This window comes from Buceros rhinoceros, unplaced genomic scaffold (assembly GCF_000710305.1).
Source record: "Buceros rhinoceros silvestris isolate BGI_N320 unplaced genomic scaffold, ASM71030v1 scaffold1893, whole genome shotgun sequence".
Lineage (NCBI taxonomy): Eukaryota > Metazoa > Chordata > Aves > Bucerotiformes > Bucerotidae > Buceros > Buceros rhinoceros.
In genome coordinates this window covers 14,527-40,232 of record NW_010401610.1, presented here as the reverse complement: position 1 = coordinate 40,232, position 25,706 = coordinate 14,527, and the positions used below count along the sequence as shown (strand labels likewise).

The 25,706-nt window shown below is 38.8% G+C and overlaps 1 protein-coding gene across 1 annotated transcript in view; it reads left to right on the top strand.

Moving 5' to 3' along the window:
• Positions 1-17,581, top strand: part of ZPLD1 (zona pellucida-like domain containing 1) — a 21,029-nt gene extending 3,448 nt beyond the window's left edge. The window contains exons 2-10 of the mRNA XM_010132316.1: positions 1,926-2,146; positions 5,334-5,515; positions 6,174-6,246; positions 9,326-9,423; positions 10,056-10,136; positions 10,965-11,136; positions 12,492-12,600; positions 15,537-15,566; positions 17,406-17,581. Coding sequence (XP_010130618.1) covers positions 1,926-2,146; positions 5,334-5,515; positions 6,174-6,246; positions 9,326-9,423; positions 10,056-10,136; positions 10,965-11,136; positions 12,492-12,600; positions 15,537-15,566; positions 17,406-17,581 — 1,142 coding nt within the window. The remainder of the gene's footprint in view (positions 1-1,925; positions 2,147-5,333; positions 5,516-6,173; positions 6,247-9,325; positions 9,424-10,055; positions 10,137-10,964; positions 11,137-12,491; positions 12,601-15,536; positions 15,567-17,405) is intronic.
• Positions 17,582-25,706: the final 8,125 nt, after the last annotated feature.

Here is a 25,706-nt window from a genome sequence, read left to right as displayed (position 1 = left end):
GAATGCAAATATTTTTTTGTTTAAACTTATACATGTATAGGAATAATATTTACCTTTCCAAATTCACAAGAAATGATCTAGAAGTTTAGCATCTAAAGGAGCATTAAATCTTTTGCACTTGGTTTCATATTAATATGCGAATAAATAATGTTGTTTTAAATCCAGAATGGACTAATTTGGCAACAATACTTCCTTGAAAAGCAGTGGGCATGAAAGATTCAATCTTCTCTATAACACAAAGCTTGTTTTTATACTGCATGGACTCATTTTTCTTAGTGTCAAGTGAAAATTCTGTAAGCGGTAAAGGTACCTTAACAGGTAATGTAATAGCCTCCTTTTTAAAAGGCTTGAAATGAGTTATAAAATTAACGGAGGTACTTTATATTACAACCTGCAGTTTCTTACAGTCTGACTGTATGTGCATTGGTCCAAGTAAGTGTAAAGGTGCATTTTGCCATTTGCCTTTTTGTACTGTTCTCTCTACCTTGATGTACCCATTAAAAAGTGAAAACGAAGTTGTGCTTTTTCCTGATCTTTGTACATTGTATTAGTGGAATTATGTGTGTTTACCAACCGGGAGAATTTCATGCCAAATCGCTTCAAGTCTTATCTTGCCTCCAGTACCTTTCTGCCCAAATTTATGCCCAGTGAGTAACATTTATCACCGCATTAGCCCAGGACCAAGTTTAGCCTGTCATTTCCTGCACTGGATTGTTTTGGCTTTAAAGCCACCATTAAAGCTGTCTAAATTAAACTGCTTGTGCTCCTGTACCACGAAGGAAGAGCTAGTTCATTGTAATGGAGATTTCATTTCCTCTGTTGTGACAATGCAGTGAAACAATTCATTTCAGCAGGCTTAATGGTGTAGTATTGACTGAAGTAGTTCTGCAATTTTTAACAGCACTTGATCTTTAAGCAGATGTAATAAATGAGTTGTTATATAAGGGACTAATGTCTCTGTTAAACATGATGCAATACGTCTTTTTGTGAAGAACTAAGGGGAAAAAACCCCAGCCTCTCCAACTATCCACGGGCAGAGAAGAGCTTGTAGAAAAGCTATATTATAGCTCTAGAGCAAAACAAACTGTTGCTTATGCCTCTATCCTAACCTGATGTTTTTCCATTCAGTTACATAAAAATCTTCAGAACTTTTGAATAAAAGGTCAAATTCATCCAAGAAGGCTTTTTGCTGTTGTTCAAAAACTGATCAGTTGTAACAATTGCTGTTTTCTTGGTCTTTTATATTGTCATAATGTACAGAATGAAAGATTGCAAGATGCTTTGTAATATTGATCATCGTCTTTCAAGAGTCAACTGATTTTTCATTAAAGCTAAAGTTGATGGTTCTTAAAAAAATCCCCAACTTTAAACACATGATAATAAATTGCTCTGATACACTGTTGAATGTATTTCAAAGTCTACACAGCTTGAAACTGTGGATTCATACAAAGTGGTCTCCAGACAACTTCAGACAAATCTACTCGACTCTTATGCCAGAGTGGGCTGGAAGGCAGAGCTTGCTTGGGCTCCTGAGTTTCTCAAAATAGCTGGACATTTCTGTTTGAGAAGGGAACTGTTTCATCAGACTCCAAATATTTAACTGCTTGCTCTTTTCCACTCTGTTGCAGTGCTTTGGTTTATGAATGTGCTCCTAAATGATTTGCTGAGGAATTTTAGAATAATGGTTTTGTTGCGTCATAGACTACGTTACTATATTAATTCTTATTTTTTCTGTAGTGAAGTTGTACAGTCAAATCTGCAGAATAATGCAATTCTGACCTTTATATTCCAATATTTTGCTGTGACTGGTGTCTAAAAGTTGATTCAATCTGAAGTTACAAGATTAGACTAACTCTACAATAAATATAAGGTGATTAGTTGAAATACGTCTTCTTATGATGTCTTTCTCTGTATTTTTCTTGCAGCTGAACGAGATATCAATGTTTTCTGTGGAGTACAGACAATTACTATGAAGATAAATTTTTGCACAGTTCTTTTTTCTGGCTATTCTGAGACAGATCTGGCACTGAATGGGAAACACGGGGATGCCCACTGCAGGGGTTTCATCAATAATAACACCTTTCCAGCAGTGGTCATTTTCATCATCAATCTGAGTACTTTGGAATCCTGTGGAAACACTTTAGTGGTAAGACAAAGTCAAAGTGATATTGTTGAATGGCTGTTTATGCATAGGATCAAGTGAATAGCCTTGACAGCATAGTATCTTTTAAAGATAATGTTTACTTTGTCTTGCCCAGTTACCAATATATTGCATACATCAAAGAAAACTAGAGAAAGTTCATAATCTTGATTACTAGTGAGAAAATGTGGTGGGATACACATTTGTCCTCTGATTAGAAAGTATATTTTTAATTTTTTTTTCCAGTAGAAAAATCAGATTTTCCAAGCCATTTTTAAAACTCTTGTTGAACATGCCTTAAATTTTGCTGAAACTTTTCAAATACCCACTTGGAAAATTAAAATAAAATATTTTTAAGATTGGATTAGATAGACGAGAGGTATGATTTGGGTACCTACTTCTGTGATCTCATATGAGGCGCTTGCTGACTGATCTTATATGTTCTATGATAAGGCAGTGACTCAAGGCTGAATGTCACAGGGGAGATAGTCTGGCCAGAAGGTCCAACTGCTAGCTGTTGCATGAGGTGTTGCACCTTCTTGGAAGATCTCTGCTCAGTACAGAACTGCCTGGCCACAAAATGAAGTTTTCAAGCAAATTTTGAATATTTGACAGTTCCTCACTCCTCCCCCTTTCAAAAAAAAAAACCCCAAACCCACCACCAACAAAAAACCCAAACAAAAAAAAAAATCCTCAACAACAAAAAACAAAACGAAACAAACCTGTCTAATCTATGCACTCAATTCATGACAGAAAAGTCAAGATGTGGGACTGAAGTTCAGATCTGTACATTCATCTCTGATCTTCTAGTGCATGGCCACTCTGTGCTACAGTGTTTTGCTATTCTGCCTTGTGTGACTTCAGTGCTTACATTTAATGTTGATGTTTCATGCATGGATAATGCACGTCTTTGTACAGCTAATGACTAAATCTAAGCCTTAGCTGTAGGTGAGATTTTGGAACCAGGATCTGATCCAGGAGCTGACTTTGAAGTCTGTTTTGTATCAATATAACTTCATTTTCCTCAATGAAGCTATCTCTCTCTAAATGGGGAGAGAGGATGAAGTCAGATCTCAAGCCTTGTAAACCAAGGGAGAGGAGAGTTGTATAGTTCATGTATATATATAGCACTATACAAGCAGTGATGACTTATATCAAAGTATCTATGAATAACTTCCAAAAACAAGTGTAAAAATGTATTAATTTTTAAGGATTATATTTTATCTGGAATTCATAATTGCACTTGATGATACCTGTCAGTTTTTATAACACCTCTACCCCTCCATTTTGTTCCTAATAATTTTGTGAAACTGGGCTGAAATGTTCAATATGCTCTGTTACCTATTTGTTTCAGGCTGAGTTTTCTTTTAAAATTTCAACAAAAACCAGTTTAGCGAGTTCAAGATTCTCTGTTCCCATTTTTCCTGAAAACCCATAGCACCTCCATGACCTGCACTAGAAGAATTTGCCAGGAAGCAACTTCTTCCTGTTCCCATCACATCGGTCAAATTGTAAACTCTCTGAACTTGCTATTTGATTATAATTGTAAGACTTTGATGCTCAAAAAAACAAAAACAAACCCAAAAACCCACCAGGCTGGTAAGTCCATGTAATTGGAGCGCCCCGTGAAGCCCCCCACAATGCTGCTCAGGATGCAAAACCAAAGCAGCAGCTGCTACAACTGCAGCCGAAAATTCCCCTCATCCTCTCTGTTTATGCATGCTGTGCCACAAACAAAGAGGATAAAGGAGCAGGGAGCATTTCTTATCACGTTCTCCACACTGGAGTAGTACAGTCCCATGCATTTCTTGGCTGTGTTTCACAGCAAAGACCTTCAAACTAATTTTCAATAGAAGTAAAGGCAAACCAACAGTTCAGGCGGAACAGGTCTGTCTGTAATATGGCATATACAACTCTTCATTTTTTCGGGGGGAGTGTGTGCGTGGGGTGTGAGGAATCTAAACAGAGCTGTAGGTGGCTATACAACCTTACTGCTCTAGCCTATGATTTTTAGGCAAGGAATAGATCCTAGGAAGTTAGATTTTCCTCATTTTCTGCCGTTTATCAAATGATTAGGTATACTATTGGCAAAGTGCATGGCTGCATCTGTCTTCTAGCTGTTTTTTACTGTTGCCAAAGAAATCAAAATACCTGCTGTGTATCCTGTGCTACATAGTGCAAAATGTAATGACTCGTGCACCTCTGGATGATTCTTCCATAATGAATGTCCTTTTAAGAAACTCTGTACTCTAAAGCTGTTGAAAGCATCTCTTTTTCTAATGCAGTTATACAAAAGAAATGCAGTCCAAAAGAAGTCCTGTGCCATGTTAATTTGCCTTATTTTGTATGTGCCTACTGAGACAGTAATTTGTGACACTTACCTGCTGTTTTCAAACCACCCTTTTATTCAAATCAGTAGCCACAGATGGAGTGGGGCTGAGCTGCTACCAAGAGGAAACTGTCCCTCAGTTTTCTGGAGAGCTGCATGTTATTGCTGGCTCTGCACACTCTGTGAGCCTGAGCAACACAGGATAGCACGTGTCCAGGGACTGAATTAAGGTTGCATTGGCATTAAGGTTCTATTACTTTTCAGCTCTTACATTTCTGACAGAGTTTCTTTGCACATACTTTATAATTTAGATTTATAGATGTTTAATGTAAACGAAAACAGAAACTCAAAGTTCAGCTGTTTGGCTTGTATCTGCTTATAAAGTACATTGGTTTTGATGTGTCAAAAACAAAGTCCAAGAGTGAGAGAGTATTGTTTCTATGAATTAAATGTGTATTGGCTTTATTATTGCATATAGAAGCTCATTTTAAGCCAGTATTTTTTAAACTGTAATAGAAAAGTTCCTTCAGCTTTTCCAAGTCAGTCACGTGAATTCACTGGGAATGCTCAGAATAAAAGTACCCGCTGAAAAAACATGCTTCCATGATTCATCAGATTTTTTCAAATGTTGCTTAATTCTATGTTTAAGAACAGGGATATCGCTTGTGAGCTGTATATGCCTGATTCCAGGGAGGTGAAAAACTTGGGGAACATGGGGAACATGTTATTAAACTAAATTAATTTTTGAAGGATTTTCTGAAGATATCTCTGAGTAAATTATGGACTAAAACATCAATGTCCTTATGTACTTTTTGTTCCACAGTTAACTTTCTGACAATAGTAATTTTCTGTCTCCCTTAATAGGTATCCTCAGCTCGAGGTATCAGTGCTTATGGAAATACCTCAGTGGTACAGATAGGTAATGTTTCAGGCTATATTGATACACCAGACCCTCCAACGATTATCAGCTATTTGCCTGGGCTTCTGTACAAATTTAGCTGTAGCTATCCGCTGGAGTACTTGGTTAACAATACCCAGCTTGCTTCGTAAGTGTGCTTTTCATTTTTACGTGTTTATTCCCATGTTTGTATAAGCCCATAAGTATGTGTATATATGCATGTACACCTAATTATATGCATGCAACAGCAGTATTGTCAACATAGATCTGCTGTGCAAGAGTAAAAGGAAAGAAAAAAGCACTGAAAGAAGAGATGATGCAAAGGAAAAGAAAATTCTGTAGATTCATTGTATGAGATAACATAGTTTATGAAGAGGGCCTTAGATAATGTAAAACCTCTCTTAAAATTCAGGTATTCTGGTGACAAAATGGTAGCAACAAGAAAAAAAAGGAAATTCTTCATGAAGTAGTTCATAAGCATGTGAATACAGAGTGCAAGAGAAAATCTTTCCATGGGTAAACTTGTACATCATGAAAACTGGTTTCCTTTTTGTCACTTTGCCTTGCTACTAATTATTTTTCTGATTTGTGTTTTCAACATTATCCATTACTTTCTGTGTAGTTAAGGTTCTGTCAGTGTTTCCACTATAAATTCTTATTTCTGAAGTTTACAACCCAAATGCATAAATTAAGTTCTTGTGATATGACTCACTGAGGTTTTTTTAATGATAAAAGTATGAAGTATGCAAACACAAAAACAAGATATTTTTCTTCATGATGTTTTTTCATTTCTGGTTCTGTGGTAGGTCATCAGCTGCTATTTCTGTAAGAGAGAACAACGGTACCTTTGTCAGCACTTTGAATTTGTTGCTTTACAATGTGAGTATAAAACACGGTAGTATGACCTGGACTAAATTCATCTCTGCACTCTGGGTACCAGCTGTGTTAGCAGAGCATAGTATAGACTTCTCTTCATTATTTTCTATTCCCTTCCCACTCCTCCCATAAACCAGGTCTTTCATCCGGGCATCTTTAATCTCCAAGTTCCCATATCCTTTTTGTTTGCATGTACCTGTTGTCTTGTATTTATATCACTGGTCTTTGAGGATACAGTCTTTTGTCCTGTATTTATACAGCTCTGTAACTTACAGTTCTGGCTCTCAGGCTGTAGTGCCATGTGGCTAATCAGTTGTAGTAATAGCAATCATAGAGTGCATCTTGTCATCCAGAGTGCATACTTGTGTTTGTATTGATTATGTTTATGTGCGTGTGCATGTACATATTACTATATACCTGTGCCTGTATACGTGTATAGGTACATTGTACTGATCCAGAGAGTACTCTGTATAGAATTCTGTAAAAATACTCCAAACCTGTTTCCTTAGCAATAAACTGTAACGCTTTTGCTGGCATATTTTTATGTTCAAACCTCATCAGAGTGTTTTGATCATCTGTAATTGTAGCGAAGGATGCGGCATCTGTGCAAATCTGTAGCCCACTGCACTTGTTGCCTCATAGTGTGGACTGTCAAGATTTTAAGGGTCAATAAGTTTAACAGCTTTCAACTAATCCTTCTTCTATATGTTTTACATAATTGAACTTGAATGTGCATTATTGTAAAAGCTTTTATTACGTAAATATGGATGGTGAGAGTAAAACATAAAAAATGCACGGACCTCTACTTAACATTAATCCCTGAAATGATATTTTCGTGTTGATTAAAATTTTTATTCATACATTTTAAATACCTGATTTAAATATCAATTTTTCAATCTATCAAGCATAATTTTTGTAAATTATGAGTCTGATATTTTTGCATTATTATTCATGCCATCATGACGGTGAGTTATAATTCATGCAACTGATTTGAAAGTCAATGCTTTACGCTTTGAACATAATGAACTATAAATATTGTAACAGGACATTTTCCAGCAGCATGCCTAAAAAAAAAATCACGTGCGTTTGACAGAGCAGAGCTCCAAATAACCACCTATAATCTGTTAAAATTAAGATTATATTTCTCTCATTTTTAAATAAACCTGTGACCAAAGAAAGATGGGGTAGGGCGAGTGTAACCAAATTTCTCAGTCAAGACAAGCACTGACAACCATGTGTTTGCTGTCTTTTATGGCCCAATTCTACAAACAGTCAGGTATAAATGCTATTGATGCTTGTACTGAGCACATTTTTTTCCTCAAATACCACATGCCAAGATGGGCTTTCATTCTCCCTACCCCAGCGATTTTACAAGTTGACCATGAACGATGGCTGGCAGATTCAAGCGATGGATAGGACCTTCTGGTTCACATCCTAGGGCTGGGTGTATGCATAGCTTGTGCATTACCTGCAGTCTGCCTGATTAGGAGTGCCTCTTGGGACAGCCATAGTCTTGTGAACTCTGATTCTGTGGGCCCACTTGGTCCCCATTAGAGAGTCCTGCCTTTGGGAAGAGCCTTGAGGCTCCTTTTTATTGGTGAGGGGTTGCATTCAGATGTGGCTTTTGACTACAAGCAGCCATACTTTCAAACTTCAGCTGTAGTGTTATTTCCTAACATTGACTTTTCATCTTCTCAGTTCACCTCCGTCTTCCCTCACAAGGTGATGTTTACATTTACTTTGTGGCATTAACACGTTTTATCATTAGGAAAGACAAGAGGAGCTGTTATGATAGACTCAGAGTTTAACAGCAAACATTTAATACGCTTTCACAGCTCTTAAGTGGCTATGTGTTTTTACGCCTTCCTGTAAATCCCTGTCTAAATGAATGAAAACTACTTTTTTTTAAAAAAAGAACTATGGAATGTAATAGTGAGGTGCTTGCTGTAGAATTTTTAATCAACTGCAGACTTTGACAGAGCTATGTGTTAGAGAACTATAACACTAATTTTAAAGAAGGCAAACCTACCTGATCTCACTTGAATGGATCTTTGTGCACTTGCTCTGTGTATGTTGCAGAGCTGCTCTGCATGTGCATGTGTGTCTCCCAAGGACTCTGCTACTGCAGAGGCAGAGTATTGGGTGTGCTGTGAATTTTGGCATTGTTCCCTTCAAAAAAATACTTGGTTTTTGTGCTTAACCCTTCTTGTTGCTCTCAGCTGCTGCTCTTGGTCTTGCCTGTCACACTGAACTTGGTTGAAATCCTGTTTTACAAGATTTTTCTTATGTATTGAGTGTTTTGACCTCTCACAAGAGGTCTCAACATTCTGAGTCCCTGTGCTTTCTGGATTAGCAACCTATTTGACATAGGTGGTTACCAGTAAGTGCATTTTGATATGCTGAATCTGTGACTCAGCTCTGTTTCATGGCTTTGTTGCCAAAGTGACATTCACGGTTCAACCTTTGAACAAGAAACCTATAGAAAAGCTTTATATATGTAGTCATATATACAGCTGTCATACAACAGGTTTTTTAACTGTTAGAATTTAAATGCAATTGTTTATTACCTGTAGTTTTCAACAAGCCATTTCCCACAGAAACTACACTTTGCATAATAGAATGTGTCGCTTCTCCCAGACTACAGCTTAAAAGATGTAAAACCTGGTGCATTTCTATTTCCACCAAATCAAATAACATTAATTACCTTTCCTGTGACAGCCCAGGCAAGCTCCTCCTTTAGAAAACCACAGTAGCTGCTATGCCTGTAAGTGCTGGAAGACTTACTGAGGTGTCAATGAATAATACCTTTTCTTTACTCACTGATCCAAACACTTCATAAAATCATAAATAGATTCCCCCAAATAGTTGCGTAGGATAAGACCAATCAAGTCTGTTGATCTTTGCAGACCAACTTGTAGGCAAATGCTCTGTCACAGCTTTTCACTTCTTCCCTTCTGAAGGACAAAGTAAATGACTGTTCTGCATAGAAAGGTCAGAAATGTTAAGATGGGATTTCATTCTGTGAATGCAGATGGGTTGCTACAGTGGGATATCTGGTACACTGACAGCGTTTGTTTTTCAGGATTCAACCTACAGCCAGCAGCTCCTTATTCCAAGTACAGGTTTACCTTTGAAAACCAAAATATATGCAGCTGTAAAAGCAACCAACCTTGATGGCAGGTACTGTAAAGGATATTATTTCTTGTCTTGCTTGCTATTCAGCTTTTCTGCTTTAGAAGCAACCATCTTTCCTTACAGCCTTTTCTATATCAACATAGTGGTTGCTGTTTGATAATCACTGTTCTCAGCTGGAAGGTGTCAGGTCCTTGATAGTGAATGCATATCTTGCTGCTGTCCTCATTATGAAAGTTTTTCTGAATTATACTTTAAGTCTTATATCTCTGTTATTTAAGAACGGACCTCAAGTGATCAAGTGAGAAACACCAGGACTTTTCAAAGTGGGATGGTTTTGATTTCTAGTCCTGTGTGTCCGTGACTTCTAGGAGAAGGTATACAATGTGTGTTGGTGTGGTGGTTGACTTGCGTGAAAACAAATTATTTGATTTATATGAATCTGCTGCTATGCTGTGCTGTTTAGTTTTTTAAGTAGTGGGAAGAAACAAGTGATATATTGGGAATGGAAAATGACTTGTACGTGACCTGTTAAATACAGTACCTAAGCTTCAGTGCAACAGCCTGCATTGTCAGATCAAATGCTTGCCTGTACTGTCTTTTAATATCATCTCGCTCACTCTCCACCCCTACTGTCATGTTGCCAATTCCCCTCATCTATCACTTTGCTCCCTGTGCAGGTGGAATGTTTTGATGGACTACTGCTACACCACACCATCTGGTAATCCCAGTGATGATGTTCGATATGATCTTTTTTTCAGGTAGGTCCTGTGCAAACCCAGTGTTTTGTGGGTCCTTCCTTTAAAAAACAGTTATAAATCTCTCCAGTAGTGGTGTTCTAAACTTCCTGGAAAGTCTAAGCAATATTAGCAGGGAGGATTGATGGCTAGGCTTACAGATAACATATCAGGACTTACCTTGTTTGTCAGCATAAACATAGAAGCAAGTGCAAAGGTAGAAGAAGGGAGAGGAGCATGTATCCAAAATGGCTCTAATGGAGATACATAAACCCTCAAACTGAATGGCTATACTGGCCTTTATTTTACCAAAGATACCCTTGTGGTGAATGACAGTGATACAAAACATCATAGACTCCAGTTCAGGAAAGCAGTTAAGCAAGTGATTAAAGATAAATAGATGCTCCTGCTTCCACTCCCAGTAATAACATTTATTTGAATTGGAACTTTGAAAAATGTCTTGGCAGTATCTCAGATTAAATCTTATCAGTGACAGTTGCTGGAGAGATACTGTCTTCATTTGGAGTTACCTGTCTATACTGGTTAGCATACCTGATTACTTTTTGCTTCAGGTCTGAAGTTTCTTTGGGCGCTGGAATTAAATGGTACCCTGGTTATAGCTGTGATGTTGCAAAACAAAACACAATGTTTTGTAGGAATGCATTTCAGCGCGGGACTGTGCAGCCTAACAGGCAGATTGTGGCTGCCTATGTGGCACATTAGGGCACTGTGTTCTTTCCTGAGGAGCTAAAGCACTTAACTTGCTGCTTAAGTTATCTTATTCTCAGCTAAGAGCTTCAAAATGCTAATACAGCTGCTCATCCTAGTTTTAATCTTCTCTACAAAAACTAGCTGTGACAAGGACCCGCAGACAACTATAATTGAAAATGGCAAGAGCCAAATGGGCCGATTTTCCTTTGAGGTGTTTCGCTTTGTGAAGCACAAGAACCAGAAGATGTCTACGGTCTTCCTTCACTGCGTGACAAAGCTGTGCAGAGCAGATGACTGTCCCTTTCTTGTGCCAGTAAGTTTCAGTGGATGGAAGTTGCTGTTAATTATCTGGATATAAAATAGTCACAGAGAAGTTACTCTGCAGACAAATGCTGTGGAAGTTTGGATGGCACAGAATGAAGGTGACTTGTAGAGTAGAGTCTGAAGTAGGAATGTTTTTTGTGTCTGTTGAAGAGCAGGACAATGAATATTATCATCCAGAGCTAGAATAATACTAGACCTGCAAAATACAGGTTGTTGAACACGTGAGAAATGACCTCTTCACCGTTTGGTCCTTAATTCATTTTTAAAAGTAACAACTGTGAGGTGGCTTCAGAGATTATATTCTTAGTATAGAATCTAAGAAACAAGGAATCCACAATCAGAGTGGATGAATAGAACTATCTTAGAATAGAATTTATGAAAATCTTAAAGCTGTAGTGAGTGCCATTATACTGACAAGGGGAATTTGAAAGAGTTTCTGATAGTGAAAACAAAAAAAATTACTGCATCCCCTTTATTGTATCACCACCTCCCTTACAGTTTCGACTGCTGTTTTGTTGAAATTCATGAAGTTTTGTCAATTAAAAAATTATTTAATTTTAAGAGTGTCAGGAACAACAAATATATTCTAGAAATTGAAACATTTAAACAAACATATAAACACAGAATATCCTCTGATTTCTTCAACATGCACTATCGTTTCCTATTGAATTTAGGATTCCATTTAGAATTTTAGAATGCTATCAGTTTGGTATACTTCTGACATTTTGTACATTATTTTATACTTTTATGTTACGCTTTTCAAAAATTGAGGTTCTTTCTGAAGAAGTAGAGATTAAAGAAATGCTCTCAGTTGAAGCATTCTTGAGTGCCCAAGATTAAGGTAGATGATAAGTTAGAGATGTTAAAAGATGATCTCCAGTTGTCAGAGTGCTGGAGATTGTTTTAATACGGGTCATTGCTACTTAGAACTCCATGGAAAATATGTGAGCTTTAACTCAAGAAGCTTGCTGAGTAGGGATTGTAGCATGTTGTCTATCCCTAGTCAAGCAAAACACATTTACTTGGGGAAAACTGTCTGTAAACAAAGCTTTGGGAAATTAACTACTGAAAATTTAATATACTGTAAGATGGATCTTGTACACAATGGCAATGTAGTTCTGTAAACAAAGTGAGGCAAAATACAACATGAAGCCAGCCATTTATAAGATACACTTCTAGGGAATATTGCAGCTGTTTTTATTACAAAGTAATTTAATGCATACTAAGAAGTAAAATAAAAGTTGCGGTATTGCTTATAAAAGAGTTTTCATTAAAGCAGGAAGCACAGAAGGGCAATAACTCCATTCCAGTCTGAAACCATGATTGTTTTAATTAACCGCTCAGATTTGCAGTAACAGAGAAAGAAGAGACGCAGGTGGGAGGACAACTTGGACCCCCCAGAGCACCTCCGGCAATGCTGTAATCTCTGCTGGCCCCATCATTACGAGGAGTGGTAGGAATGACCAAATTTTTCTGTGGATTGCATATATTTCAGAAACCTGGGGAAGTGTTTTGCAGTTCAATATAAATCTGCAGTGGCTTAAAGAAAGGGTGGATTCTCCATGAATTTGCCGGGTATTTCTTTTTCCTTGCTGTTGGAGTTTTTGGTAGAAATTTTGAGCTAATATTTCTCACATGCTTTCTCTCCACCCCAGTAAAATCACTGTGGGACACTGTTACATTTATAAGGCAATTATAAAAGCCCAAACTCAGTGGGTTAACTTCTTTTTTTGTCAGTTTTCACTGAAGGTAATGGAATTTAAGGTACTGTGTTCAGAGTTGCAGTTTAATTTTGACAGCTAGTGAATATTCACTGTCACTTTCTATTCATCGTTTCTTCCAGCTTCACCTGTGGGTTTTTATCTAAGTGTTGCATAAAATTAATAAATGATATGCTTAGCCTTCAGCTACAAAAAAGAAATAGGACAAACACATTGTAAATTCTACACAGGGTGGCCCAAAATCTCCTCCTTGAAATCCAGGGTGAAATTCCATTATTTCCATTTTTAATACCAAAGCTGGTGGTTCTTTATTTTAAAAAGCAGCTCCAAATGCAACCTAAAGTCTCTGGAAAGAATTTGTGTGACTGCAGTTGACAAAATAATAAAAATAGTATATTGGAAAAAGTTCAAGAAATTCTGTTACAGATATTTATGTGTAGTTGCAGTTAAGCAACTGATTTCAGCAGTCTTAGATTTAGGAAACTAAGAGCAGTACCGGATCCTATCTAGCAAAAATAATTGAAACACTTGAGAATAAAATCCTTCTTTACGCGCAAAGTGATTGTGCCCACACATAGAAAGAGAAGAACTGACCCTCCAGAACAGGAAACAATCCAGCAAGAGACCATTTTTAGAACAAATACCCTCTGTTATAAGCAACATTTCTGCAGTGAAAATTAGTATATTTTTCTGCATTATACATAGTCCCAATTGAGTTATGGCTATCTGATTAGTAAAGAAAAAGTGAAAAGAACTAACTTCAAAGTTGCATAAATGGGTACTTAAGGGAAAAGAATGACAGATTTGCTCAAACAAACATTTATGCTAGAGAAATACTGCCTTAGGCAAGGAATGGAAACTAGATAAAGCTTGCTATATGAGCAACCCTTATTAGGTAATATAGCTTATGATTTGAATCTTGTGAAAGCTATTTTTACAATTAAAAAAAAAATCAATTACTCTTAAATACTGCATAACTTCAAGCAAACTAAGACCTGTCCACAGCTGGTTGATGACCCCAAAGAAAGGATAAATGATTTTATAATTTCTTGACGACAGTTGAGGGTTTTTTTTTTTTTTTTGAAATGAAAGCAGGAATAAGGCTGGGAAAGGAAAATAATTTTTTCAATGTGTCTTCTGCTTGAGTCATGTGGCTAAAGCTTTTAGCAGTAGACTTATTTCTGTATCTCCATAGTTGGAGGATCCCACTCCTGCTTGACAGAAGGATGGGAAGTACTCTGACAAAAACGTTCTGAATCCTGCCATGATTTTCGTGAGTGTCATTGGGCAAGTCCCTTAATCAGACTGACACTTTACTACTTCTTCCAGGGAAGAAAGAGAGAATTAGTATTTCCTCCCACTGTACCTTCCCATTGTGAAAATTAGCACATTAAAAATGCGAGGTTCATGAATGCTCTAGTCAAGGAAGGAAAAAGGGAAAGCCAAGAGACAACTTGAACAGAACTATCTGTTTTCAGATGGAGTGCTGGGATGCAGTGGTGCCTTACTGTGGTGAGGGCAACTCTGGTCCATGAAACCTGCTGCACCAGGCTCACCATAGTACATATGCCAGTACTACGTCTTCAGTTGCATGGATGTGCAGCCCTTAACTTCTCTTATTTAGATTAGTGCTACATCTGTCCCGGGACTGGTCCTGCACACTCTGGTGCCTGCAGAGGCACCTCAAGTGAGCCAGGTCTCCCCATTACTCTAGTCACCGGTTGTTCTGGTAGCAGATCTGTTTATGCAGTTGCCTTGATAGGAACTGAATCGTGCTACTGCAAATGAATAGTGGTCCTTCTCCTGTATGTTTCTGAACTCTTATTTCTAACATTTTGTTCTTTTCAGAGAAACTTTATTCTTGTTTGCTAATCCAAAATAAGTAATTACAAGAGACATACACAGAAGAAAATGCTTTAGTTTCTGTGTATAGAAACAAATCATGTACCTACTTGTGAAGGTGAAATTGGGTAGCATTTGATGGATGTCTCACTTAAACTTAGAAGACAGCTGCTCAAAACAAATGTGTATGTGAGCGATGCTTACAAGTTGCTCAAAAAAGCAAAAATATTGACAAGAAATGTAGTTCTGAGATGGACAATGGTAAGTAAGTAAAAATTGAAGACAAAATACAAATGTTTCCCTGAATATAATGCCACTGTGTAACCGTCAAGACAAAAATGAGCATGGGGAAAGGGCATTTTTGTAATAATTTATGGTCAGTGATATATTTTCCCTTGGAAAAACCCATTTTTTTGTGTTTTTTTTCCTATACAGACCTTCTTGTAGTATAATTAACAGTGAAGGGACATGTGTATAATATTGTGCTTATGGTTGTATTTTTATTGAGAGACAGAATACCACTGGCCACCTTTTCAATTAAGAGGTTTTTGCATTAAGGTGGTGTTTGGTTTTTGTTTTGGTTTGTTTTTTTTGCCACAGAATACGAAGTAACTTCATATTGGTGTGCTCACGTTAAAAATGAAGCACTGTCATGTTGTTGTCCTTATTCTACCAGAGATGCTAAAAGCCAGTAGTCAATATTGCAAGTATAGCTGACACATTTTGAAAATAAAGCTAGGACTATTGGCTTTTGTGTTGCAAGGAGGAGAGGAGGTAGGCAGAGGTATTTGTAAAATATAATGCAACCCATTTTTGTTTTATACAGATGAGACGCCAACCAATAATTCACAGCTTGGTAAGTTAATCAGAATTCCAAGAAACATAAAAAGTGGGTTTATGATTGAAGCAGAACTGAGGAGATGAACCATTTTGGTTGAGCTCTATGCACTGAACTGGAATACTTTTTCTTTTGGACTTCTTTTTTTGTCATTTAAATGAGTCAACACTGACATGCTGTAAATAAAGCAACTGGTGAATCTGGAATGCTCAGTTTAATTTGTATACTTCTTGCTACCAACATAATTCATATGATGGAACTGAAATAAAAAATTGCCTCTGTGACATAGGAGGATGAGGGAACACTGCCTCTGCCATATACAAAATCAGACGTAAGCAGTAAAATTTGCTCGTGCCATGCAGGAGCAGAGCGGCAAAATCGTTATTATAGTGCAGTCCAGCTCAGTTCAAAGTTCAAAGTCAGAAGACGTCTGCTTCAGCTCCTGTTCTGGCATTTAACTACACAAAGAGCCTATGCAGAAGCTTGGTTAGAACTTATGGTCTGCCAGGGCAATGAAGGAAATAGGCTGCAGGAGTTTTAGGGTGCTTCTCCTTTGGGCACTTGGAGGACTTGTTTCAGCCCATCTGCTACTGTTCCCTTCTGATAACAAGGAATAGCTAATGACTAAGAAAGAATGACAACTAGCTGGTCCATTGGGCCATTCCATGTCTTACATTTTCATGACAGGACTGAGTGGCACAAGGAAACTATCCTGTCCTCTGAAATCTGATACTGTTTATTCTTTTTTTCCCCCTCAACTTAGATCATATAAAAGCAGCTACCTTGCCCTCATGGAAACAAATTTCTCCCTGTAATGAATTGCTCCCTGGTGTGTTCTTACCCAGCTTGCTATGTTAATGGCTGCTTCCTTTCCTTCCCATCCAACAGAAGCATCAGTCCTCTCTTTCCACCCATCCAGAGCAACAGCCTTTCCTGTGCCTGTCGCTGTCCTAGTAAGAGCGAGGTCTGATAATTACTGTAATAGAGAGAAGATAAGGAAGGTCAGAAGGCAGCACAGCATTGAGAAGGGAAGGGCAACCTGATCAACAGAGATGACTTTTTTCAGCTTTAGTGAGGAGGGGGGGGCTGATGATGTTGAGGGCAGGTGGTTGTTTCTGGAAGGAGCAGTCTGGTTTCCCATGTAGAAGCTGTGCTGTCATTTCACCTCTGTCTCCAGCACTATGGTAATGGCCAATACAGCTCTTAAGCAAACACCCATTAGTGCTTTGGGTAGCACATACCACTCAAATTTTTTTTTTACCTCCTTCTGAAAAAGATACTACAGGCTGGATGTGTGTGTTCCAGTATCCAAGAATTGGTCCATGACCAGCCTGTTGAGGTACACTAAACAGTAAATATGTTACCTCTTCTATGTGAGAATTGATAACACGTTAAGAAGCCTTTTGCGAAGGTGTAGAGTAGCTCAGATATGTGGTGCCTGATATGCCTGGTAAGGATTTATTTACACTTTGAACTGAGATGTGGATAATGATATCAGAAAAGAAATCCTTTCATTAACTTGATAGGCCACAAGTCCTTATACCTCTGCCTTGGTAGTCCTTGGACAATGATGGACTTGTCTTAAATAGCATGAGTCAAGTATGGTCACTAGCGTATGAGGGATTATGGCTTCGAAGTATCCTTACTGTCTTTATCCCCCAGCATGATGGATATTGAAAGAATTAGTAACTATTTTCCAAGTATATTTAGATAAGGTTTATCTAAGTAGACAGGTGCTCATTCTGAAGTACAGTTTTAGTCCCTTCATTATTGTTATTCTGTATATAGGATGTTGTAATGGAAAGACAGAAACTATTGTCACCAGATCTTTCATGTGCATTTTTGTTCTCCTTGCAGCTCATCCAAACGGACCTCCTTTCCAGATGAACTCAGTCACCAGTGCACTGATTTCAGGCATTGTCATCCTAGGATTCACGAGCATTTTCTTTCTTGTATGTTCCTTAACTCTTCTGCACAGAAAGTGGCCCAACAGTTCAGTCTTGAGTGGCATCCGAAACCCAGTTTTCAACTGAAAGTGATGATTTACTTGCACTTTTTTCTTTGCGGTTGCCTTTTTTGTCCATGAAATATGATTCCATTAAAAAATGATACTAAGGCATCACTCCAGCTGTATCCAGCTTCTACTCCAGCTATTCTGTATTTGTAGATTTGGTAGATGATGTTGTGTAGGTAAGCAGCAGTGATATAGGTGACAATCCTAGAAAATTATGAGAATCTCAATTGTGTTTGTGATCAGACTGTATGACATCATGCCCATGGATGTGCTGACAACAGACCTCCTGCCTCTAGTTTCCCAGTAAGGTCTCAAAGCTGAAGATGCTCGAGCTGAGAACCTTTCCAAGTATGCCATTCTTATACAAAACCTGACACATTCAGAGACATTAATAAGTTCACCTATTAAAATAAGAGTCACTTCTATTTTGTCATGGTATTTTTCAAAAATTTGAAAAAAACAATTGTGCCTCAGGAAGAATGTATTTTAAACTATATTGGCTAAAAATAACCCCAGAGAAATTTAGAATAAATTACTTCTGCTTATTAATTTGGAAATGTTTTCTTAGATTTATCTTTCGTCAAATTTTGGTGGTATCACGTGAAGGACGTAATTTGGCAGGGTAACTTGGACTCAAATAATTTAGAGCAAACTGCAGGTGGTCCCAGGGAACAAAGCTGCAGTTCTTCAGGTGGAAAAAACTTTTTCCAGCAAAGTGATTGACTGAGAATCAGTGAGAGCTTTAAATCTAACTAATGTTCGGCGGAAAATTAATTCTGCGCAGAATTACCACATCTGCAGCCTTCAGTCAAATTCCAACTCTGGGAAACTGCTCCAAGGGGAAAAGTACTCCTTTTCCCACTGACTCCTTGAACAGGCAAGCTAATACAAAAAAGAAATGCCCAGACTTTTCTCATACAAAATTATATTTGGAGCATAATTTGGCAGATGAGTAAAACTCTCATTAATATCCCAATTTGTAAGGGCCAGTTTTGCCCCATGAGTTTTGCAGTTCTCAGATAAGGCTTTCCTTTCTGCATGAAGAGTTGTAAATCAACGCTTATTTCTTTTCATTTATTTTAATTTTCCGTATGGATTAGACTTCTTCTCTACGTGGATGAGGGGAAGAGAGCAACTATAAGGATAACACTCCACAAGCACTACACTGTACTGTTGACTCTGGTTAATCTGATAAACATCAGACTTACCTGAAGCGAATGTGAGTGACCAGGTGCACAGGGCAGTGGCATAGCTGTGCAGAATAGGCAAAAATACAGGTCCTAGAGAGGTTACCATAGACACAACATATATTAAGCTGGACTGGATATACAGTTCGGGTTTTGGTCACACGTACAGCAGTTTAATTATTCATGTACTGTACATACTGGCCTAGAAACACCTCATTGATATTTATCATCATTCTGTGTTAACTGAGTCTGTGTTTTCATTGATGTGATGCAACTGGCTAATGATCAGGGCTTTTTGGCTCTCGAGTCTAAAGACAAATACAGACTTGTTCTCAGTTTTCTCTGATCCTACAAATGCTGTATAAAGGCCTGTTGTTCACAAAGTCCACCGTGCTGTATTGTGGTATCCCTAACAACCAATACTGTGCCTGTTTTCCTCCAGTCTTAATACCTCAGAAACATTTTTGCAATTCAGGGGTTAGGTCTGATGACATGTAAAACACGATTGTTTAATAAAATTATTTGAAACATTTCAGAAAGGATGCTTTGTCTGAACTGTTTTCCTCCCCCTGTCAAATTGTTACAGTTCTGTACATGATTTTATTCTACAAGGTGAAAACTGGACATGCTTCTTAAAGTCAGTTTGGCAAGAGCTTTCAATATATAGGATAAATTAATATAAGTATAGCCTTACTGTCCTCTAAAGGAGGAGTATAAACTCTGGAGATTTATATCCCAATCAGGGAATAAATAAATTCAGATAATGTATTTTAATTTACTCATTAAGATAACCACAGGAATTCCATTAATGTAATTACTACTTCATAACCAGCAGTTTTAGCTGAAAGTTTCCAGTGACAGAGATAGCCATTACGATCGTTAATAAGTTGTTCCAACAGTTAATTGCTGTCTTTAGAAACAATCTTTTAAAAAGTACTAATGTGAATGTGCTCAGCTTAACTTGCCAGCCAATAGAAACTGTTGTGCCTTTGTCTGTTAGACTGAGGGAGACCATCTTTCTAACACAAATCTCAGATAATTTGGTTAAGACCACAGGGGGGAAAAAAAATAGTCGATGGTGTTGAAAAAAACCAACAAACCAAAAACAACCCCCCAAACCCAAAAGCTGCTGATATCATACTAGTCCTATAGCCATTTCTCTGTGTTCTGAAAAGACAGTTTGTTGCTTTTTTAATAGAGAAAAGTAATTTACAGTAATCAACAAAGACTTGTTCACTAACCTTTTGAGGCTTGTGTGCCTGTTAAAAAAAAGGTGTTGTTACATAATAATGTAATATGCAAAATGCTCTTCTTATGTTAGTTACAATGTATGGAGTGGTTTGTTTTTGTGAGGAACCAGATAAGATTGTTTTTTGTGTAACTTTTTTTCCTCATGGGAAAATTACCAGTTAAGTTAGTGAACAGAATTCCCACAGTTGTCTGTAGGAGTCATTACTGAGCTTGCTATGGATTGAGTGTAAATGAAATAAATACCCGTTCCTCCTTGGTGAAGCAACAGGGAGGGTCACAAGTGGAAAATTATGTCTAAAACCAGGCTTGTTAATTTGCAGATCTGACATGGGAATGCTTTATGAGTGGTTTTTAGGGGAGGTGAAAACTTGAGCCAGGCTGCCCAAGTATTTATAGCAGGGAGATGAGTGACTGTATTTGTAAAAACATCCCCATCATGTTTTGTTTGAAAGAAGTATACAGGTATTTAGAAAGACATGGGGGCCGTACCTCGTGACCTCACAAGTTTCAGGAAACAGCTTAGGTAGAAGTTGGTCGCACGCTACTTTCTGAAGGGCAGGATGTTAGGGGAGAGGGAATGGATTGAAAACATAAGTTTACATACAGTGGGGAGGGACTTCTGGCATTTGAGATACCACGTTTTAAATGGAGCAGTGAATTAAGAAGACACTTTGTACTTTGGATGAAGGAACTCTGGCCAGATACATAATGAGGGTCTCACAGGTGTTATTAAAAGCACGTAAGTCAGGTTTCTGCAGGTGAGCACAGTGTACTGAAACATTCTCAGGTCTGTGACACACATTGAGGGACAGACAGGAAAGAAACTGAGTGAGATTTTAAGCTTAGGTCTAAATCCAGTAGAATTTAATAAATCTATAAAGAGGTGAAAACACTTCCTGGATTCCTGTCTTTGGAAGAAATAAATGGCATGTCCAACTGGAGCTGTGCATACCAGTGTTTGGGATAAATTCAGCTGATGTTTGAGAAACAGACTTTAGCAAAGGAACCTGAAAGTAAATCACACTTTCCACTTTGTTTAGCAGGCAGTATTTCTTACTCTTGATATCTTTTAGGGTCCACAAATGTGCCAGAATGCAATATAATATTGCCCTGTTAAGCTACTCTTCTCTTCATCTGGAGGAGACATAGGCAGGAGTAGCATGATAAATCAGGAAATGTTCCAAGTGTGGCAAATTGGTCCTACCTCAGGTTACTCCCAGGTTTTATTTCAGCGCCATTTGGACCTTTTCTATGCCTTTCAGGAAGAAAGATGTAGGATGGAGGTGGAAGAAGCAGCAGAGAGTAGCTCTCCTGGTTTTGCTGGGATAGAATCATAGGCTAGCTAGGATATGCAGCCCATTAGCAGTTTCAAGTCAGCTAAGATCTTAAGCTGGGAGGGGCAAAAACCAGGGCAGCTGACCCAAGCTGGCTGCAGGTGTATCCCATGCCATAAACATCACACTCATTATGAAGGGGAAGTTTGCTGAGGATGGGGCTCCTCCAGGTCTGAAGGATCACCGTTCCTGGAGAGGCTTGTTTGTAATCCTGCTCTTGAGGACTGCTTTCTCATTTATTGTGATTGTCATATATTTACTGGTCAGAATATAGCTTTGTATCCTTTTTATTGGCATTAGTATTAATATTAGTTTGGCTGTTTCATTAAATCCGTTTTCATTTTAACTCGTGGGTCTTCTCCCCTTTTCCAGTGCCCCTTCTCAGCGGGGAGGGGGATGATAGAGCAACTGCTTAGTTTAGCCCTGGATATGGGTTAGACAAAGACAGTAGCTCTGCACAGTCATCAGTGACTCAACTGGTTGTTTTGCACACAGGTGGTTTCAGGATTGTATCTTGGCTCTTTGCCATCAAGTCTTTTTGAAAAGTTTTTATATTTTTTCTGTTATTTACTAGTTAATTAACTCCTTCCTTTAAAAAATTATGTCTGTACAATTAGGAAGCACATCCTTGAGAGTGAAGTTGAAAATGTAAGGCAGAACAATTGTTCAAGTGATTTGTCTTCTGAAGAAGGTAAACTGTTTACTGTTGGCAAACTGACAAGGGTTGCTAGCCAACCAGATTTCAGATGCCAGTATTACATTCATAACCTTTTCTTTTGGACTTCATGGCATAGTGTGAAAAGTACTTTGTGCTAAAGCAGGATCCACACCAGTCCTTGTACATAAGAAATACGGTTTAGGAATAGCTCAGACATTTTGCAGCTTCCCTTGCAATCCCTTGCTAAAAGGGGAAATATTCAGTGCTTTGGACAGATAAGATGGTGTCGGTGCTAGACATGCAGTACCCCAGCCTGAGCAGGTGTCACATTCTCTGCTTACACTCTGAACTGACTTGCTGGTGTTTAGACTCTAGGTCTCTCATGTGAATTTATCAAACTTGCATCTATTGCATAAACAAACAAACAAAAGCTTGTCTTAGCATGTTTTCAACCCTTTTCCCCGAACTGGGAAAGACTCTGTGTTCCTGCCAGCAGTGCACTGTATTTCCCATCAGGAGAGAATGGAGAGGCTGAGTGATGTCTGTTACAGGTACTGTTCAGAGTGGGCGAGGCAGTATCTGGTCTCGTGACTGTTTTCCCTTCAGCGCATTAATCCATTGTCTCTTGATTCAAGCTGAGGTCTGCCTTTAGTCCGTCAATTTTATTATTCTTAGCAGGTGGTAACATCTGTCTGCTCAGCAGCAGTTTTGAGGATCAGGCATGGTTTTAGTGGGCTTTTTTCAACTGTTTTTTAGAGCTCAGATTTTATTTTATTTTACCCTGAGTGAAAGGGAATTAGTGAACTGGGTTGATGAGTGTGAACACAGGTTACTTTATATAGCAGACATTCCTGATGTATTTTTTCCTCTCCAGATAGTAGTGAATAAAAATAACGATCATGTTAATCCAAATGTTGGTTGCAAATGAATGTAGGGGTGAAAGTTCAGTGTGGGATCTGTACTGGGCGATTCATTTGGTGCATGTGAGCATGCACATTCACCAGGTGTGTACTCTGCACAGACTTGCGTTGATTGTGGAGCCAGTGACTTGACAGGAGGTAAGTACTTGCTGCATACACACAGTTACTATCATACCTGCAAAGTCAAACCCTGCTTCTGGATGTCAGGGGCTCTAGAGCTGAGTCAACACCATGAGGTGGAGTAACGCCTTCCCTCCCTCCCCTGCAAACATGGACCAGTCATCATAGCACTGTAACTGGTATGGACAGAGCCGTGAAATGGGTGGCCAGGACAGCTGCTTCCAGTCAGCCTCGTCATTGTTTTCTGGTGCTTCCTGGGCTGTGAGTCTGACTCTGGTAGCACTCTGCACATGCTTTGCAACTTGGCAAAGCAAGAGCATAGCCTTGGCACTGCTTTTGCTGTTTGTTTATACTGCTGCATGTTGATATTGCTGAGTAGCTTGTTCTGCTACTCCTGAACTCCACACAGACTTGCTCTGGTGGGAACACTGATTAAATACACCAACAGAGGTGTATGAGTTAGTGTGAAGTCACCAAGTAATTCCCCGCTCTGGATACTTGTGTTTTCTTCCTCAAACAAAGGCAGAGCAGCAGGAGGAGGAGGTGGTAGTGCTGTGGCCTTGGGTGCAAAAGGGGCAGCCCCTGCAGAATGAGCTGTCAAGACGTCAGGTTACAGGGAAGAGACAGAGTGAATGTGTTATATAGCAGGAATACGTTTTATGGTATCTATGGGGCAACACGTATCTTTTGTCGGCATGGTACACTCAGGGGCAGTTAGCGTATAATGTAGTCCCTGTAGTATGAACTAGGAAGTACTGTGTCATCCTAGGGAAATCTGCCTTGATACTGAGCCTGCAATAAGATCACGGGTAGACAGAGTGAAAAGAAGCACTCGCATACTTTCCTCTTGTAAAGATCGCTTCTGCAGCAGGAACGGGCTTTTTGCTTCAGTGACACTTTGATATTCTCAGCGCAGTCAGCTGGCGACATCTTTTATCAGTGCTTGCAGAGGACAGCATTGGTACACTGCTCAGAGAAGAACCTCCTTCTGGGAGCTTTTATAAAATTAATTGTACTTGATAAAGGTGTTTCTGGTCTGTCAGGCCTAATCTGTGGGTGTGGCTTGTACTTTGGTTCTTACTGTTAAACTCAGACATGCTTTGAGTATGGTCCTGTTTCAGTCACTACTTTTAATCCTTTAGAGTAGGAATTGCCATGAGCTCTTGATGATGCTTTCTCTTTTCTTAACATTTTTCAGATCTGCAAGTTCTTTACATGTTTTAGGTTCTCTCTAGGCTGAACAGTTCCATTCCCTCAGACTTCCTTTTCAGGGTAAATGCTCCAGCCCCTCACAGTCTTGGTTGCCCTCCACTAGACTTGTTCTAGTTCATTGATGTCTACCTTCTACTGGGGAGATCAAAATAGATCCCCTTCTCAGCAGAAAAGAACCACTCAGTTTCCCCAGACTGTATCATTGCAGAACTTATTCCCATCCAGGTATAGGACTCTGTATTTGTTCTTACTGAAATTCCTGAGGTTCCTATCAACCCATTCCTCCAGCCTGCCCCAATTACTCTGAATGACAGCCCTGCTCTTGAGTGTATCAACTGATCCCATTAATTTGGTGTCATCTGCAAACTGACACCTTCTCCAGGTTATTGATGAAGGCATTAAACCGGACAGGTCCCAGATAGACTCCTGCAGTACTCCATTTGTTGCTGGTGTATAGGTAAGCTATGACTCATTAGCCACTACTCTCTGGACTCAATCATACAACAAAATTTTTACCACCTAGTTGTTCAGTCATCCAGACCATAATGTTCTAACTGAGGTAGAAGAAAGCTATGTGGAAACCTTGCTGAAGTTGAGGTGAATTATGCATGCAGTGCACTGAATCATAGATTCATTCATTTTATCAGGTTGGTCAAGCACCATTTTACACTTGGTAAACCCATGGCTGCTTTTCCCAGTCACCACCACCTTCTCTGTGTGCCCAGGAATGTGTTCCAAGAGCACATGATACATGATTGCTCAGAATGCTGAAGAGCACTTGGGATTCAAGCCAGGAGGCTGAGTGTTGCCACCTGCAAGCAGATATGAAGCTTATTGTTGAAGTCTGTTTACCATTGCCCAGTCATCACACTGACCCGCAGCCACTACCATTCCTCCATTTCACTGAAAGAGATTGTTGCTGTCGCTTCAAGGTTCATGTTCTGCTGATCAGGTATGATAGAGACAATGATGATGCTACACAGCAAAGGTTGTTTTATTTGTTTGTTTTTAATCAGGAAATTACATCAGAAATTCAATCCTGACCGAAGGCTTATGCTACAAAGCAAAGCACTAAGACGCTACGCTCAAGCATGCTGTCTTTTCTTGGAAAGGCTTTTATTTTCCATGGAGACTTGTTTTGCAAGGCACAGAATGAACAGTGAACTCAGGTAGTTTCAAGCAATGCCTGAGAATGAGGTACTGCCTATTGGAGCCCTGGCTCCTTTACCAGGTTTGTTAGTTTACAGTGAATGAGGCAGGGAAGTGGTTTAAGAGGTGAAGGTTGCATGATTAAATTGGTTGATTCTGGTCTGCCAAATTACTGCTTCTGGGTCAGTCTCTTGCTGGGCATAGCTGGTTTGAATTGACAGATTTTACTGAGGTCATGTTCTGAACCTTAATTCTTAACCTACTCCTTGAATCCTGTCTACTCAATCCAAATCCCTAATCCTTGACATCATTC